Raw genomic sequence first — 16,400 nt, 5'->3', positions numbered from 1 at the left:
CGGGAAGATGAGCCGGGCCCCGAGTCAGCCGGGAACAAAACGTGCCCCTGTCAGCCCTCGCGTGGCAAGAGGAGTCAGAGGCGCCTCACCTTTTTTGGTCTCACTCTCTCGGATCATGAAGGAGCCCATCTTCGTGTCCGGCAGCAACAGAAGTTCCTCCGCCTTGTCCCTGCCCAGACCTTCAAACAGCCATCTGGGGAGGAGAAAGACGGCGTGAGGGTCCTGAGCACGCCCCCTCTCCCCCCCGCCCCCGCCCGCCACACAGGCAGGTGGTACCAAAATTAAGAGCAAGGTCAAGTTCATACAAAGCTGTTGGGATTGAAAAGAGGAGGGCAATGGACTCTTTGTTCATTCTTTCCTTTCTTCCTTCCTTCATACTTTTATTTTTTTAATGTTTGTTCAGTTATTTTGAGGAGAGACAGAACCAGCAGGGGAGGGTCAGAGAGAAAGGGAGAGAGAATCCCAAGCAGTCTCTGCACTGTTAGCACAGAACCCGATGTGGGGCTCGAACCCACGAGCTGTGAGATCATGACCTGAGCCGAAATCAGGAGTCGGGTGCTTAACCGACGGAGCCACCCAGGGACCCCCCATTCGTACTTTTAATCTTTCACATAGAATTCCCGAGTGCCTACTGAACACCAGGTATTACACTGGACAATGAGGGCACAAGGCAATGAGGGTCTTTCTCATCCTGTTCTCGAATGCCAGCTGGACTGGGCCCGGTCTGTATCATATAACATACAAGCATTCCCAAACATGATAAGGTACCTGTCCCTTGTACCGTAATGACCCTGCCCCTCCCTCACCACCCCACGAGGGCAGGGACCCTGCCTGTTTTGGCTTTGTCTTTGTGTCCGCATTATCGAGCCTGGTTTGTATTTGTGAGTGTGTAAGTGGGCACAAGAAATTTCGAAAGAAAGATGCCTAATCCCACCAATTTCACAAGCCCCCCCCCCCCCCCCCCCAGGCATTCATTACATTTCCCTGCTGCCTTCCCTCGTCCAACATGTTTTAAACGAAGTTGTCATCGCACTCCTGTGCATTGACATGGGTTTCTTGCTTTTTTTTTTTTTTTTTTTTTGCTCACCAGTAAAAAATTGTAAAAATCTAAAAAATCAAGCAGTTGTAGTACTGTGATCCGGCTTTCCAATGGAATGTTCAAGAGCCAGTGCTCTTGAATACGCATGGAAGAAGAGAATGCTTTGTTAGCACTTGGCCGGGGCGAACTGAGAAACAGTTATACATCCTTTTTAACAGTTTCCGTATTTCAGGGAGTGAACCTTGGCTTATTTAATCCCCAGGTCTGAATTAGCGCTTGCTGGGACATATTCACTATGTTGTCTCCTGTGGCATCCCCAGACCACGCAGACGGGTCGCTGGAGCCCTGTGGCTGGGAGAAGACCACAGCCTGATAATCGGATGCCGTTTATTTATGTCCTGGCCTCCAAGGACGATCTGTGAAGATCCTGATTCGGCCTGATGTTTCAACTGCCCCCTTAGCTTTGCACCATGCATGGTGTGTGTTAATTAATTTAGTGTCTTGACAGACATTCATCCTCCCAAATCCTTAGGTGAAAGTCCACTCATAAGAACGAATACACTAAAATCCACAGCGATAGCCATGTATGGATACTAATTATGGGCATGTTAAGCGCGTGAAATCTGATCCTCATCTGAACCCCCTAAGACAGGTAGCTTTGTCTCCCCTTCACTGATGAGGATGCTGAGGGTCAGAGTGAGCAAGTAATTGGTCCAAGTTACCCGACGTCCGCAAGTGGTAAAGCTAGAATCGCAAGGCACTGTCCTGGGACATCGCATTCCATAACCATTCTGTACCGCCTCTCTCCCGGTTCTGTATGTTCAAGACATTTATTGCCTCTGCCAGTTGGAAGCTTCCTAGGGCCGCGATCACATCTTACTCAGCTGGGTTCTTCAGCACCCGAGCCTCTGCGAGCACACGTCTTCAGCGTGCGGGTCATGATCCAGGTTTGCTAAATGAATCAATGGGTCAGTGGACGCACGGCTGACGCACAGTTTATGTGACTGACTCTTTCAGAACGTGGCTGCCAAAGCAGCTACTGCCCCACTTCTGCTCCCCTCCATCATCCTAAGCTCAGAAATGGCATCTGGTACTTATCCTCAAAATCCGTAATCCTGCGATTAAATGCATGGGGCTGCACGTTCTTCAGAATATTCAAGCCGTTATCTCTGCTTCACCAGGTGAGAATGGAAAGCGATTATTTCTGGTTCCCTCCAAAAAAAAAAAAAAAAAAAAAAAGATGCTTTCTTCCTTCCTTCCTTCCTGGATGCCAAGGTCTGGCCTTGGTAGCTTGACAAAGGAGGTGACTGTGGCTCCAGGAGGCAAAGTAACTTTTCCCTGGGTCTCGTGGGAGACTCCTACCCCGGAAGTCAGTCGCTGAGCTAGGCACACCCCAGCCCAGGAGTGCCGGCCTCCAAAGCCACCTGTCGTGCTGCAAGGCCTCCCTGCCCAACCGCAGGGGAAAGCCCAGGCTTTCCGTGCCTGATGGTTTAGAGTTTCTCCTTTTCTGCTTGGCTTCGCCATTTGCCAGGTTCGGTAGGTTAAGCATTTCGGGCCGTAAGCGTTCTCTGTGTTCTGGATGGGATTTGATAAGAATATAGCTAATACGTACCGAGCACTTACTGTAATGTCAGGCATCCTTCCAAGAGCGATCCACGTACGACCCGACCTCACTGTCCTAACAGCCCTGCACTTTGGTCTTCTTGTGCGTTACAGTCCCTGTCGTTCTGTATTCCGAAGTCTGTCTGACAGGTGAGGGAAGGAATGCGAGCCATAAAGTGTTGAGGAGGTTGCCCACTGTCACACAGCCAGTAAGTGACAGGGGCAGGATTGCTGCCCAGACAGGCTGACTTTTCAGAGCTGCGTCCCTTTGATCACAGTCTCTGAATGTTGATTGCTACGTGCCAGGAACACAGCGTTGGAGCTGAAAGGTTCAGCTCCCTTCATCTTTACTGATGGGAAAGCTGAGTCTCAGATAGGGCCTGGGGTTCGCCAAGGTCACAGCCTTCCTTGTGGACTGAGCCAGGGTAAGAGTGAGCCTCTTGAAACTTCCTTTCTGCCGTGTGCCCTCACACACCACTAGCATAAATATTGGGCTTTATTGATGCTATTTCAGAAATGTACTCACCCATGGTAAACTCTGGCCACACATATTCCAGGAATATAACTCTCTCGGCCAGTGCTAAGGGAAATGGCTTTCCACCAGCCCCCTTCACTGTAAGAACAAGAACAGACAGGAAAGGGTGGACAGGTGAGTTGCAAAGCAAAGGAATGAGCGGGGTAACCAGATTGAACCTGGGGCACTTAGGGCCGTTTCTTTTTTAAGACCCATTGTTGATCGTGTTGACCTCAATTTCTCCATAGGGAAATAACAGTTTTTAAGTATATCCCTATTCCGAGCTAACCAGGAATGCTTCTCATGCTTTGGCACTGAGCCATCTTTTGGGGACCCACAGGTGATATGCCAGAATTGGAGGCTTTTAAAAATAACTTTACTATGTAGAATTATACCCTGAGATAGAACCAAGATAGTTTAGCTTGTCTGTGTCAATGAGAATCTAAATAAAAGGGTTTTAGAGCCCCCTATTTGTTCTGTAGCCCATTTTGAGTCACGGAGAGGCAACAGGATGGGAGTCAATACTTTCTGTTTACTTTCTGTTTATCATCAGACATTTTCTTAGACCCCTGGGTCCTCCTGTCTGAGCCCGAACTGCACCAGTCTATAATACCAATGCTGCATGGTGGGAGATGAGACCAATGTGAGAAACAGATGCTGGATCACAAAGGGTCTCAAAAGCCACGTTAAGGAATTTGAATTTTATCCACCAGGCAATGGGGAGCCATTGAAGGTTTTAGAGCACTGGCAGCATTAAGGATTAAGCGCTTAGATCTTCTGTGTGGGCCAATTTCTTCACCTCATGATTGGAGCAGGGCCCAAGTGGAACTGGACAACTATAGCTAAGATCCAATGATCCCCATTCAGATAGCGCTCCCCCCCCTTTTTTTTAAAATATTTTTTAATGTTTATTTTTGAGAGAAAGAGAAAGAGAGAGGGACAGAGTGCAAGTGGGGAGGGGCAGAGAGAGAGGGAGACACAGAATCGGAAGCAGGCTCCAGGCTCTGAGCTGTCAGCACAGAGCCCGACACGGGGCTCGAACTCACGAACCGTGAGAGCCAAAGTCGGACACTTAACTGACCGAGCCACCCAGGCGCCCCAGTGCTCCCCGTTTTTAAGGGATTGTGAAACATTTGGAAAGCCAACTCACTCAGAAATCACGCGTAATTTCTCCCCTCGGCGGAATATGGGGGGGCTGATGTCAGGGGATGGGTAATCACTCAGCACGGCCAGGAAGTCACCGTCTGGTCCTGGGGAAACAAAGGCAAGGGATGTTCTTCTCCACAGGGAACTGAAAGGCAACGCCAGGAAGGGGAGGACTGAGATGAGTCCCTCCCGGGGACTTCTCAGCTGGAGATCATGATTCGCCTTGGAACAGCAGTTTAAAAAAATTTTTTTTAATGTTTATTATTTTTGAGAGAGAGAGAGAGAGAGAGCCAGAGAGCAAGCAGGGAAGGGGCAGAGACAGAGGGAAACACAGAATCGGAAGCAGGCTCCAGGCTCTGAGCTGTCAGCACCGAGCCCTTTGCGGGGCTTGAACTCTCAGACTGTGAGATCATGACCTGAGCTGAAGTTGTCCGCTTACCTGACTGAGCCACCCAGGCGCCCTGGAACAGCAGTTTACAGCAGGCCCTCCTCCCTTCAGGGATGGTGGCACAGGGAGCTTGAAGGAACCCCAAGGTCGGTGACCTCCTCCCATTCACAAGCCTGCCTTGGCCCTGCCGTTCTCCTCTGAGAAGGAGGGGATCCAGAGGTCCTGGGGCTGAAGTCACAAGATCTGGCTTCAGGCTTTAGTCATTGTGTCTACCGATCCAAGTGATCTTGGACAAGTCCCCGAACACCTGTGAGCCTCCATTCCCCATCTTTAAAGTGGGGCTACGAATACCTCAATCCGGGGTCTGCACGAGCTTAGGCAAAAGTATGTAGCAGCACCTCATGAATGATAAGGGGCTATAAAAGCTTCTTTACCCTTCCCGGGGCTTGTAGGTCCCCATCTGTCACGTGTGTGGGGGCGGGGTATGTCACAGTCGGGCTACATGAGTTGTGAGGACCCACCGGGACCCAAGACTCTAACTCTGAAGGTCCTCAAAGCACTTCCTCCTTGTAGAATACCAGGCACCGTGTTGGGGATCTATTTAATAGGGACTTTGGGGCGGGGGTGGGAGAAAAAGTAAGTACCTTTCATCCTCTGTACCTTGAAAGTAATTCTGGTGAAGTTTTGAAAAGAAAGGCATGCTGTGTGGTTCACGCGAGTGCTGCTTACCGTGGGCTGGAGAGGCGATGATGCACTTTGGGGCACTGAGCAAAATCCCTGGTTCCCAGCCCTAGCAGGTTTGCCGTAATCCAGGCGCATCAGATGCGGGGTAATATTAGGGTACATTTTGGGGGAAGTATTATGCCTTACACTCGGGTGAATTCAGCACCTGTTGGGCTTATCACTCCATCTGCCGGCTGGGCGTCTGAACTCAAAATTCTGGGGAACTTTAATCACGTATTCTTTCATTCTGCAATTGTTTACTGAGCACCTAACCGTGGGCAAGCTCACGTTCTAGAGAATACATAAATAATCCTGGGAGGGGTCTTCACCTGCCCTCATCACCCCAGGAAAATCTGGAGAAATCCCGGCACTCGGGCATGGCAGGCTGGGTGACCCAAATTGGCCACTTTCTGGGATCCAGACCCCCCCCCCCCCCCCCCCCCCGCTGGGACCTCTAGACTTTGTCCCTTAGAGATCTAGATCTGGGACTCTCCAGCTCACAAGTGCCAGGACAGACGAAGCCGAAAGACAGCTTTGGTAGTAGAATGAGTAAGAATGAATCAGAAGCCAGCTGTCAGCGTGGAACGGCACATTCAGACGTATTGCTCGCTTGGGGAAGCTGAGCTACGCGCAATAAAGCAGATAAAAGCAAGCATTTTGGGGCACGAAATGGAAACCAAAAGTGACTCGTGGTGGCCACAGTCACCAAAAGGAGGCCAGGTCTCTGACCTGAGAAGGAGCAGTGCCCGGCCAGGGAGTAGCCGACCCTGAGCCTGTGGGGACACGTCCTTCACATACATCCTGCTTTGCCGAAGGAAAACGGGGTCTTTCCTTTGTGTCGCCTGCCCCCGGCTCGACAGCAGGAGGTGGTGCCTCTGTCAGGCTTGAAGCCGGGAGTCCTGAGATCTGATAAGGGGTGCAACCAGATTTCGTGGGGCATGACACTCATGCAAATTGGGAACTCCTCCTTGAGAAAAGGAACAGAAAGGAAATTGCGAAGACAAGATCGTGCACGGTCCCTAGGAAGCTTCTGTGCCTTTGAGGAAGGACCTAGCACAGAGGATTTGTTCAGCTTCCCAGGAAAGCCGCCCCGATTCCGAGGCCGACCTTGCCACTCTGAGTGCCCGTGCGCCCTTTCCCTCTTGGGCCTGCCTCAGTCTGGGAAATGAGGCGTTGGAAAATGTCTTCACGATGGAGATCTGGGCTGACGGCCCCAAACATGAAGGGGGGCCACTTAACGTGTGTCTCCACTGCCTCTAGGAGCAGTGTGATGAGCCGTCCCGTTCTTCTCAATTTGCCAGGACGCCCCGTCCTCAGAGGCTGTGACCAGGCTGTGCCCTCTGCCAGGAAAGCGCCTGGTCTCCGCTTTGTCATCCCTCCCACCCCCAGGAGGTTTGCCTGGTGCTCCTGCTGTGACCCCCACCCCCCACCCAGGACCCTAGGCTCTTCCTTTGAGGCCCAAGTTGTGTTCTGGGGTTTGCATGACTCTGGGGGACTGAGTGTGAACTCCAGGAGGAGCCGTCTTGCAGCCCCCCCCCCCCCAGCACCCACTGCCCGGTCTCAGATGCTCAGGGCGGGTTTGAGGGATGAAGGCAAGGAGACGCCCCTGTGCCACTAGGCTCTTAAAAGCTGCCGTTGTGCTGCGTAAAGTGGTCCAAGAGAAGGAAACCTGTTTTGTGGCAGCCGCGTGGTGGGTGGGCGGTCGGTCATCACAGAACCAGCCCCTTGTGCAAAACAAGTGTTGGAAGGAAAGGCCCAGCATTCGTTCTCCGTGATAATCACAGAAACTTGACGTAGACCACACGTCTCCACGGGGGCTGGGCCTTTGAAGTCTGGATTCACGACTAAGACCGTGAAACAGAACAACCGTCTTTCCTTACTTTAAAAACAGAAACAGAAACACAATCCCATTGTAACAACATTGGCTCAATAGTGGAAAGAGGCTTCAGGGGCTGGAGAGTTTCAATTGCACAATAACAGCATTGAGTTTCCTGTGGAATTTCCGAAACGATGATGATGTTTTTATAGCTGTAACACTTAAACGTGGCTGAGAAAACCTTGCTCTGGGCCTTTGCTTAAAGGTAATGGCCTTGCTGTGGGCCTTTGCAAGGGATTTTAGGTCCGTCCCTGTCAGCTGTCTCACCAGCACCGGGAAAACCACACAAGTTCAGTCTGCACTTCGTGGGAAGGGCAGGCGTTCTTTGCAAAGTTTATTTATTTATTTTGAGAGAGAGAGAGAGAGAGAGAACGGGCAAGCAGGGGAGGGACAGAGAGAGGGGGAGAGAATCCCAAGCAGGCTCCATGCTGTCAGCACGGAGCCTGGCATGGGGCTCGATCTCGCGAACTGTGAGATCGTGACCCGAGCCAAGATCAAGAGTCGGACGCTTAACCATCTGAACCACCCAGGTGCCCCAGGAAAGCAGTCATTCTAAACAAGGTCCGGTGCCAGGACCCCATGGAAGTCTTCCCAGAGCTTGGGAAAGTAAGAAAGTCAAGTTTGCTCAGAAAGCTCAAACATACTGTCAGGTCCTCCTGGAGCCCCAGGTTTGAAGGAGAGCTGAGCACTGGAATTAAGTCAGATAAGTGATTGATACCAAAGAGAGGCGTGGATAGGATTACTGAAGGTTTAAGATAAGGAAACAGAGTGAAAAATATGTGATGTGCATAAAGGAGAAATCCAGAGAGACTTTCCGAAGAGAGAACGGGCTTTGGAATCAGTCAGGCCTGCCTTAACTTCCACCCCACCACGTAATTGTTCTGCGATTTGGGGAAAGATTTATTTTTAACCAATCTGAGCTTGACTTCTTCATGTATAAAAATGGGAAATATCGAAATCTACCCTGTGTGATTGGGTTTGGATTCACGACGCTCCTGTCCCAACGAGAAGCTGCTGATACCGTGTTTATGGGGTGGGATTATCATTACATAATCCAAGACCAATTTCAGCCAATAGTGCCCTAAAGTTTGAAAAGCCTCTAAGATGTGTAAATTTGAAAATATTCTATTCTTCCAAAAACAAACTCCATGTGGTGAGAACAGAAGATGAAATGCAGAAGACCAAATATTTACTGATACTGATATTGAGTCAGACTGAAGAAATTATACCGACGTGTAAAATAGGAAGTGAATCCAAAAAAGGAGAGAGAACCAGGCAAACTTACTAGCCGCTTGGCCAAAGGAGAAGAGGGTTTTTTTTTTTTTTTTGGCATTATTATTCCTTGTCATATCATTACCATTTCTTTTTAAATGCTAAAAACCTTTCCGAAGATTCCATTTATAGTTCTAGCAAAACCAGCCTTTCATTACTTCCAATGCTCCACACAACCCTAGGGAAAATGAAGAAACAAATGCCGGGGGAGTTTTAGTAACGTGTGCAGGGGAGAGCATGAGGGTTGTCAGGCTCCTGGTCATGTCCCTAAGCCACATAGCCCTCCTCGGCATGTAATTACCAGGCTGTCCCCAGTTAACGCTTGCTCCTTGACAGGTTGGGACAAAGGCTGGCTCTAAATGAGGCTTCCAAGTTGGCACCAGCCGCGGAGTGCAGTTGGTTGGCAAAGAGCTAAACAGCCCAGTGCTTTCAGATTCTGGTTTTGTATGTGCCTTGAATCATGCCCAAATCCATGGCCTCTGGAGATTCAAAGCAGGCCTTACTTTTAGCATCTTTTCCGGGACACGCACGCGCGCGCACACACACACACACACACACACACACTGAACTAATCAGACAGGGCTGGGCAGATTGGTCCCATAGAAGGTCTACCAAGTTCTGTTGATTACCACGAACCCCAGGGTGTACCTGTGGGTCCCGTATTATGGGCTGAAAATGAGACACAGCGGCCCACCTGTTCTTTCCTGTCCAAAGCCTTGGCTTCCCCATCTATGAGAGGGGGCGGATGGGGACTGATTAGATCCCGAGGCTCCCAGATGGCACAGCGAGGCGAAGGCACTCGCTTGGGAACCCACAATAGTGCGCTGAGTGCCCGGTCTCAAAACCCAGTAACCTAGCAGCAGAGGGTAGACCCTGCTCTTGGCCACCTGTTCTTCTGTTTATGCTCCTGAACACCACCTGCACCACAATTAACAGCGTTTTTGTGTGCATTTGCTTTAAAAAATCTTTGGTCCCATTTTACGCAATGTGAAATCATGGTTTGATGGACCAGGTATATTTTGTATGGTATCCATGACATGTACAGAAGCTGTATTTTCAGTGTAAACGTTGGACCTAAAACCATCTTATGGGCCAGAAGTGGGATGAGTAAGACCCTGGTTGATCTAGTCAAAGACCTGATGCAGGTTCCCTTACGGGGCACTGGACTGCCTGTGAATTCATCTGGTGGCCGTCCTCCCTCAGCCTAGAGAGCGCCCATCGCCTCCCAGAACATGTGAGCTTCTTGGAATTCCGTTGTCCGTAGGCATATGATGTGGGGGCGAAGGGACGGACTCTAGATTCAGACCCCCTGTTTCAGATCCCAGCTGTGTGGCCTCCTGACAAGTAATTGAACCTTCCCGTGCCTCAGTTTCCTCAGCTGCAAAGTGGAGGTGATAATAGCGATCACTTCCTGCAGCTGTTGTGGGGAGGAAGAGTGGACGTGTGTCAAACAATTGGAATCGTGTCTGGCGTGTCACAGGCACTGAGTCACTCCAGTTGTCCCCCATTTAGAAGTGAGACCAGAGAGACACTAAGGGGACAGACTGACTCCTCTCATTGTGTGTTAAGAGTCGGGGGCAGGACTAAACGCTGGGTCCCATGATGCAAGCTTTCAGCCTAAGCCGGGGGTGGGGGGAGGAGTGGGGGGCGGCTTGTAAGAAGTTCCTCGGGTTGTTCCTTCCCACTATCGTCGAATTCTGACGAGCACATCAGGGGCGGGGCCCAGCGATCTGCACTTCGGACAACTTTGCAGGGGATCTGATGCAGGTGGTCTGAGAATCATTCACTGAGAAGTGCCAGGCTGGGTCTGAGACTTCCCTGCCCCCTGCCTCTTCCTCCCCAGGGCCCCTCCCGTCAGCTCTTTCCATGGGGCAGCACCCATGATGCTATGTAAATGCGCTGCTTAGCGCGATTTCTATCCTTGCATGGAAAAGGGGTCTGAACGGTGTCTGGGTTTACATTACTGCCTCTTGCTTCAGGTCAGGGTGATACAAGGTGAGGAGGGGAAAGAATAAAAAGGTAGGGTGTGCGGAAAAAGTCTAAAAATTCTCTTTAAGGTAGAGATACGCTACTTCCCCGCTACCTGGGAGTCCCCTAGGCCCTTCTCAATTCTGTGCTGCCTGTGTCTGGCACAGAGCAAGAGTCTGAACTGTGGAGAGAATCGCAGAGAAAGTGAGTTCTTTGGGACGATTCGGAAATAAGTCCTGGAACCCCCAGTTCAACCACTTTAAAACCTCTGGGGGGCGTGCCCACTTAGACATAGCCTAGTGCAATCAGATAGCCCCAAGTGGAGTTAAAAAGAGTGACTCCCCCCACATTTAGCAGGTAGCTACCTTGTGCTGTGATTGCTGTGAGGAGGGGAGGCGCTGACCTCCACTTGAGAGCTGAGCCCTGCCTTCTGGGAGGCTAAGTGCCTTACCCAAGGTCATACGGCTTCGGGGGGCAGTGCCAGAAGCGCAGCAAGGTCATTTGTCTCTGAGACCTGCCCCATTTCCATGGGTTTTGTGATATTGGTCTCTGGGAACTAGAGTAACCGGGAATGTTCTGGAAGGCTTAGTTAGGAGAACACGGATGGGCAAAGCCACACTGCAAGGCATCCACAGTCCTGGCTTGGAGACGAAAGAGCTCTTGAAAGCTCACAAAACTCGCAGTTCACAGATAGGCCTCCTACTGATCCGTGTAGGGCCTGGGGCTTTGGGTGTTTTTAATTCTCCTCCACTCGGGCTAACGACAGGGGAAGCTCCACTTGTGCGTTGGCCTAACGCCATCGGCTTCCCGCACTACTTCCTGGGCATTTGAGCCTCACTAAATGAGTAAGCACGAGTGTTAGCTGAGTAGATGCCCTGTGCCACGAAAACCCCAACTCTTTGCATCATTTGACTAGAAACTAATAAATAACAGCATGAACTACAACCACTTTCTTCTCCCTTCTTCAAGTGGATGTCAGAAAAAAAAAAAAAAAGAGGAAATCAAGTTAGGACCGATCACAAGGGAAACTTTTCAGGGGTGGGGGATGAAAAGCCAGCCGCTAACGCTTGATGTGGTATCCTGGATCACGAACAGGGTCCCACCTGGGGAATTCTCTTAACCAGGGGGCGGAGGGCCGGGGAGACCCCTCCACCTCCTTTTGCGAGGTGACCTCCCACCCACACAGTGGAAAAAAGAGAAACTTATTTCGTGAGAATTTGCATTTAAAAAATAAGGGCAAATGAGCAAGCCCTTGGAGGCCCGTGTTTTCACGGGGTTTGCTCAAGCATGCCACCCCCCCCCCCCCGCCCCAGTGTGAGAGGTTAGCGTGACAAAATGGCTTCGGTGGGTGGGTGCATGGCCCCTGGGCCGGCCTGGGCCCTGGGAATTATAGTGTCCGTTTTCTACAAGGAGCCGTGGCCGGAGGGGAGGCTGTGACTTGAGGTGGTTTGGAGAAGGTGGGAGAAGGGCCTGAGCTGTCCATCCCCTGGTGGCAGCTGACTCGGCCGCTTTGTGTAACGGCACCCAGTTCAAAGCTGTGCACAGGAGATAAAGGGGCCCAGGGTGCACACCAGCTGCCCCGCCCCATCACATGGAAATCTCCTTTGTCCAGAAGAACATTCTTTCTTAGGTTTAAGGAAGGGGGGGTGACCGGGCTGGAACAGACAACCACCAGTGCTGCCCGGCATCTGACTGGAGGGGAGGGCCGGGCAGCAGGGTCTCTGGACGCTCACTTGGGAGCATCTGAGTGATCATGAGACCATGTATAACTGGGGTGTCTCCATTTTGGAAGACGTGAAAAGACATCCCCTGTCTGAAGGGGCCACAGAAGTTGTGGAAGGAGAGACAGGGCACCCGACGCTGTCTGCTCCCGGCAGGCAGGACGGTGGACGTCTGTGCGTGTGATCTTTGCTCGGTGCAGGGTTGTGGGGGACCCGGGGGACCCGGGGCGTTAGCAGAGGGAGACTAAGCCTGAGCGCTGTGCTGTAAGATAGGAGATGGAAATGTCCCAAGGGGACTCACCCTGGGAACACCGATGGGTCCCCTGACCTCCTCATCACCCCCTTCCCGAGCCCCTAGAGGACCCACACAGTGCACCACCGCTGCCCCACCCAGAGCCCCGTGGGTTTCACTCCCAGCCGTTGCCTTCTGCTTGCCTTGTAGCTCTCTGACCAATCTCCGAAGGGCTCTGTCGCTTGAAGAGTCCACCTCGACCTGGCAGCTCCATGGGAACCTGCCTTCTGACATCCCTGTCTGAGCTGTGACATTGTGCCCTCCCCCTAGAACGGGTGGCCCCCTGATCCTACCGGGGGGACACAGGATTCCTTCCTTTCCAGGGAGATTTCCTCGAGCTGTATCTAGCTTCATCGAGTTGCTCTGCAAAAGCATTTGCAGAGCTCTGATAATACTAACCCCGTGATCATATCCTATCACGGGCTGGCAGGGTGTGGTAGGCAAGAGCCCACGTTCCAGAATCAGACCGGCCTGGGCTGGAAATCTGAATCTCTGATTAGCTAATTGCATGCCCTCACGAGCCTCAGTTTCCCCACTTGTCAAATAAAGGCGGAACCGGCTGCTCTCGAAGGTCTGTCACACAATGCCAGGGACCCAGCCGTCACCCCGGGCGCCACCGCTCAATCTTTTTCAACACGTAGTTTTGAAATGTTAGCTACAAGCCAAGCAAGAGAGGCAGGTGCATCGAGCGCCCAGGCGACCGGTGCCCTGTGTCAACAACCGTCAGCACCCCTGTGGCTCAGTCTTGGCCCCGGCTGTCAAGCGACGGAGTGAAGCATCACACCCGAGACCCAAGAAGCCAGACTTACCATCTGGGCTGGGCACAGGCCTCTCGGGGGGTGCCGGGGTGGATCTCATACTGTTTCCCATCGCTCTGTCTCTCCGGGCTGTCGAAGATGCGGGACGCCTGCAGCACAGGGGATACACACAGCAAGTCAGCCACGCGCCGACCCCTCTGGGTGAAGAATGACCCAGTTTAGAGTACATCGTGCATCATTTTTCGGCAGCTCACTTCTCGAGGGGCGGGTGTGTTCACGCGAAGATGAGATTCGTGAATGTTGGTTACATTTGCTCAGCCCTGCTTCTTTTATCAAGGGAATGACAGAGAAAACCACAGAGAGGGAAGTTGCCAGCAAATGCTGTTGGTGGCAGAAGTTTCCATTCCTCCGCACCCTGGCTGTCGGAAAGCAGCCAGTGGTGTCTGTGCAGAGCGAGGGACCTTTCAGATGGGCCTCGGCTTCCCCACTCCCGCCCCCGCCCCCAACCCTCCCCTCCCCCCACGCACCCGGAGCTCGGGGCGCCCAAAACTCGGGAGGCACCGGCCTTACAATCAAAAGACGGTGAGGAGAGGGTACTTTCTGCCTCAGTTTTCTTCTACGTGAAGTTTCTCAACATGCTGTAACCAGTGAAGAAGGGAAAGTCGGTAACGATGCTGTGCGATCGCGGCGGGCTTCGTGCACACATCACTACAGGAGACACGTACATGTGCCGTGACGTCTGATTATCCTAAAGTCCCCGCACCCGTAACCCCCTTTGTGCAGTGAAGGCAACTGAGTGCCTGAGAGGGTAAGGTTCTTGTCTCAGGTCACGTAGCACACGACCCACATTCTGGGTCTGCGCGTGCAAGCTTGGTGACCTTGGGCCTTGACCCTTTCCTGCCTGTTTCGGGGACTAATGATACAACGACATTCGGTTGTGGCTGCAAAGTTAGCAGATAAAGCACAAGGAGCACTTAGACCGTGGCTTGGCATGACACCCATGTTTGTGATTGCCACCTGCGGGGTACTTTCTGGGTGTCCGTCATGGTAAACCTTCAAATTCTGGGCCCTCGTACAAGCATTTTAGAAGGGAGCTGAGGTGATGACAGAAAACGTGTTTTCCCGGGCTCTTTGAAGCACAGAGAAGAAGGCCCCACCCATGCACAGGAACCATTCTTGTCTCTTGGGGATAAACAGGAGAATTGATGGGGGCAGGTTCCCCCAGCTGGTGCCCAGCCCAGCTGGAAACTTAGACTCCGCCCCTTTCTTCTGCAGTTTGGGGTCGAGGCCTGAGTAGCGTGAAAGGGTCCAGATGTCAGCCAACCCAACCCCCCACCCTGGCCTGAAATCCTTCCTCGATGCACTGCAAGTTCAGATTCTAGAAAGATCTACGTTCGCAGCAAGGCTTTCCAGAGATTGAGGGAGGTCTGCATCACTCCCTAATTTAGAGAGGCGGAGGTGGTGAGGTGGCGCAGTGTATTAGGAAATGAGGAAAGCCAAAATTAGTTTTGTTTGGAAGTTAGTGTATTTTAAATATTTACATGAATAGTCCATCGGTCGTAACTCAAATAGTTCAGAGTATAATTGTGCTCTTTCTGAGATCATTACAAGCTGGCAAGAGCTCTGAGCTCATAACGCACCACGGAAAGTGTGGCGGGAAGGGGTCACACATTCAAATTTACGAAGCCCATCTTCTGATCCTCTTTTAGGGGTGAGGCCCCTCCGGGCGTGAGTCACTCGTTTCCTCTATCTTGCCACCCCCACACAGCCAAAAGGACACCTTGGACCCTGGCAGGGCCCTTCCCGCAACCAGGAGGCAGGGACCAGTTGTCTAAGTCCCCAGCTCCTAAAGCCTCGTGAAGGCACTCAAGAAAACGTGCTCCTCAAAAGTGCTCGAAAAACCACGCCAGCGGAGCGGCTGGGAGCCTCATTCCCCGCAGCTCGGTGCTGGCCCTGAGTCAGCACCCCGAGAAAGGCAGGCCCCTGGGATCCCACCCACCTGGCGGGGAACTCGGGCCGCCTCTGAGGCCCCGCCTTAGACATGTCCAGGGAAGGAGCGAAGCAAGCAGCCTGCGGCTCGGAGGAGAGGCCTGTCCCGCACAAAACCCCGCTCCCGTGTCCTGCAGAGCCCCCCGCCACCTCTGTCCTGCTCCGAGCGCTGTCCTGGAGCCCATCAGCCACCTCAGACCCCCAGCTTCCCTGGCTGTCATGGCCGAGGCCTGGAGAAGGCTCTCAGGACGGGCTGGGGAGAGGTCGACTCTGACCCGTGTAGGCTAGCCTCGCCCCTGTCTCTCCCATGTGTCCCCACGTCGCAGTGCGTGCTGTCACCAGACCCCCTAGCAGTGCCGTTCTGTTCCCCACAGCCGGACACTTGGCATCCAGCACCAGTTAAACGCCAGGGGTCGTACCTTTCCCCTTCCCCCACCCCACTTGGGGTGCCATTTCCCGCCCACCGGACATCCCAGCGCCCTCCCCCCTGCCCCACCTTCTCCCTTGGAGCCCCTTTCTGACGGCAGCCCCCGGCCCCCCTGTCCCCCTGTCTCCTTCCTTCACACCACAATTCCAGAACGGTCGTGGGGAAAAGACCTTGTCATCTAGCAAAGTGAACTCTGACTTCACTCCCTCCCGACAACGTTGTAATTCTCAAGGATTCGTTTGCAATTTGGGGCAGGGGGGAGGGGGGTTCTTGGGATCCAGGACAGGAAAAAGAAAGACTTGAAACTCGCATTTCTCAAGTGGGAAAACTGAGGTCCGTCCAAGAAAAGAAACATACCCAGGGTGGTGACACGAGAAAGGTCGGGTAGGTCCCAGAGGTCTGACACACTCCCTCCGCCCTGCTCCTCCAGCTCTGGTCTCTTCCGTCTTGCAGGTGCACGTGTGCACCAGCCCACTATATCCCGCGCCGTTCAGAAAACCCCAGAAGGTCTCAACAGCCCGTAGTGGTCTTCTTGTGGGCTTCCTGTAGTCTCCAGGAAGGAGTTAACTTATCTGAGAGAGGCTTTTATTTGAGCGGAGTAAAAATGCCCCCAGAGACCGAAAGCCAGAGTCTCCCTAATGAAATGGTTGAGCAATCTGATTTAATCTGTGACAGTTTTATGCAG

The 16,400-nt window shown here is 52.4% G+C and overlaps 2 protein-coding genes across 6 annotated transcripts in view; one reads left to right on the top strand and one right to left on the bottom strand.

Annotated features, from left to right (window-relative positions):
• TG (thyroglobulin) overlaps window positions 1-16,400 on the top strand; it is a 252,962-nt gene that overhangs the window by 165,084 nt on the left and 71,478 nt on the right. The window lies entirely within an intron of this gene.
• The window catches only part of SLA (Src like adaptor), an 88,964-nt gene that overhangs the window by 9,093 nt on the left and 63,471 nt on the right, over window positions 1-16,400 (bottom strand). For 3 of the 5 annotated variants that reach the window (XM_030303532.2, XM_030303531.1, XM_030303529.1), the window contains exons 3-6: window positions 13,351-13,448; window positions 4,306-4,405; window positions 3,168-3,254; window positions 90-193 (exon numbers count right to left, since the gene is read on the bottom strand). In XM_030303532.2, coding sequence (XP_030159392.1) covers window positions 90-193; window positions 3,168-3,254; window positions 4,306-4,405; window positions 13,351-13,411 — 352 coding nt within the window. In that variant the 5' untranslated portion in view covers window positions 13,412-13,448. Of the gene's footprint in view, window positions 1-89; window positions 194-3,167; window positions 3,255-4,305; window positions 4,406-13,350; window positions 13,643-16,400 lie in introns of those variants that run through there. The other 2 variants (XM_030303533.1, XM_030303528.1) reach the window with 2 other exon arrangements.

This window comes from Lynx canadensis, chromosome F2, assembly GCF_007474595.2.
Source record: "Lynx canadensis isolate LIC74 chromosome F2, mLynCan4.pri.v2, whole genome shotgun sequence".
NCBI classification, from domain to species: Eukaryota; Metazoa; Chordata; class Mammalia; order Carnivora; family Felidae; genus Lynx; species Lynx canadensis.
This window is presented reverse-complemented; position numbering and strand designations above follow the sequence as displayed.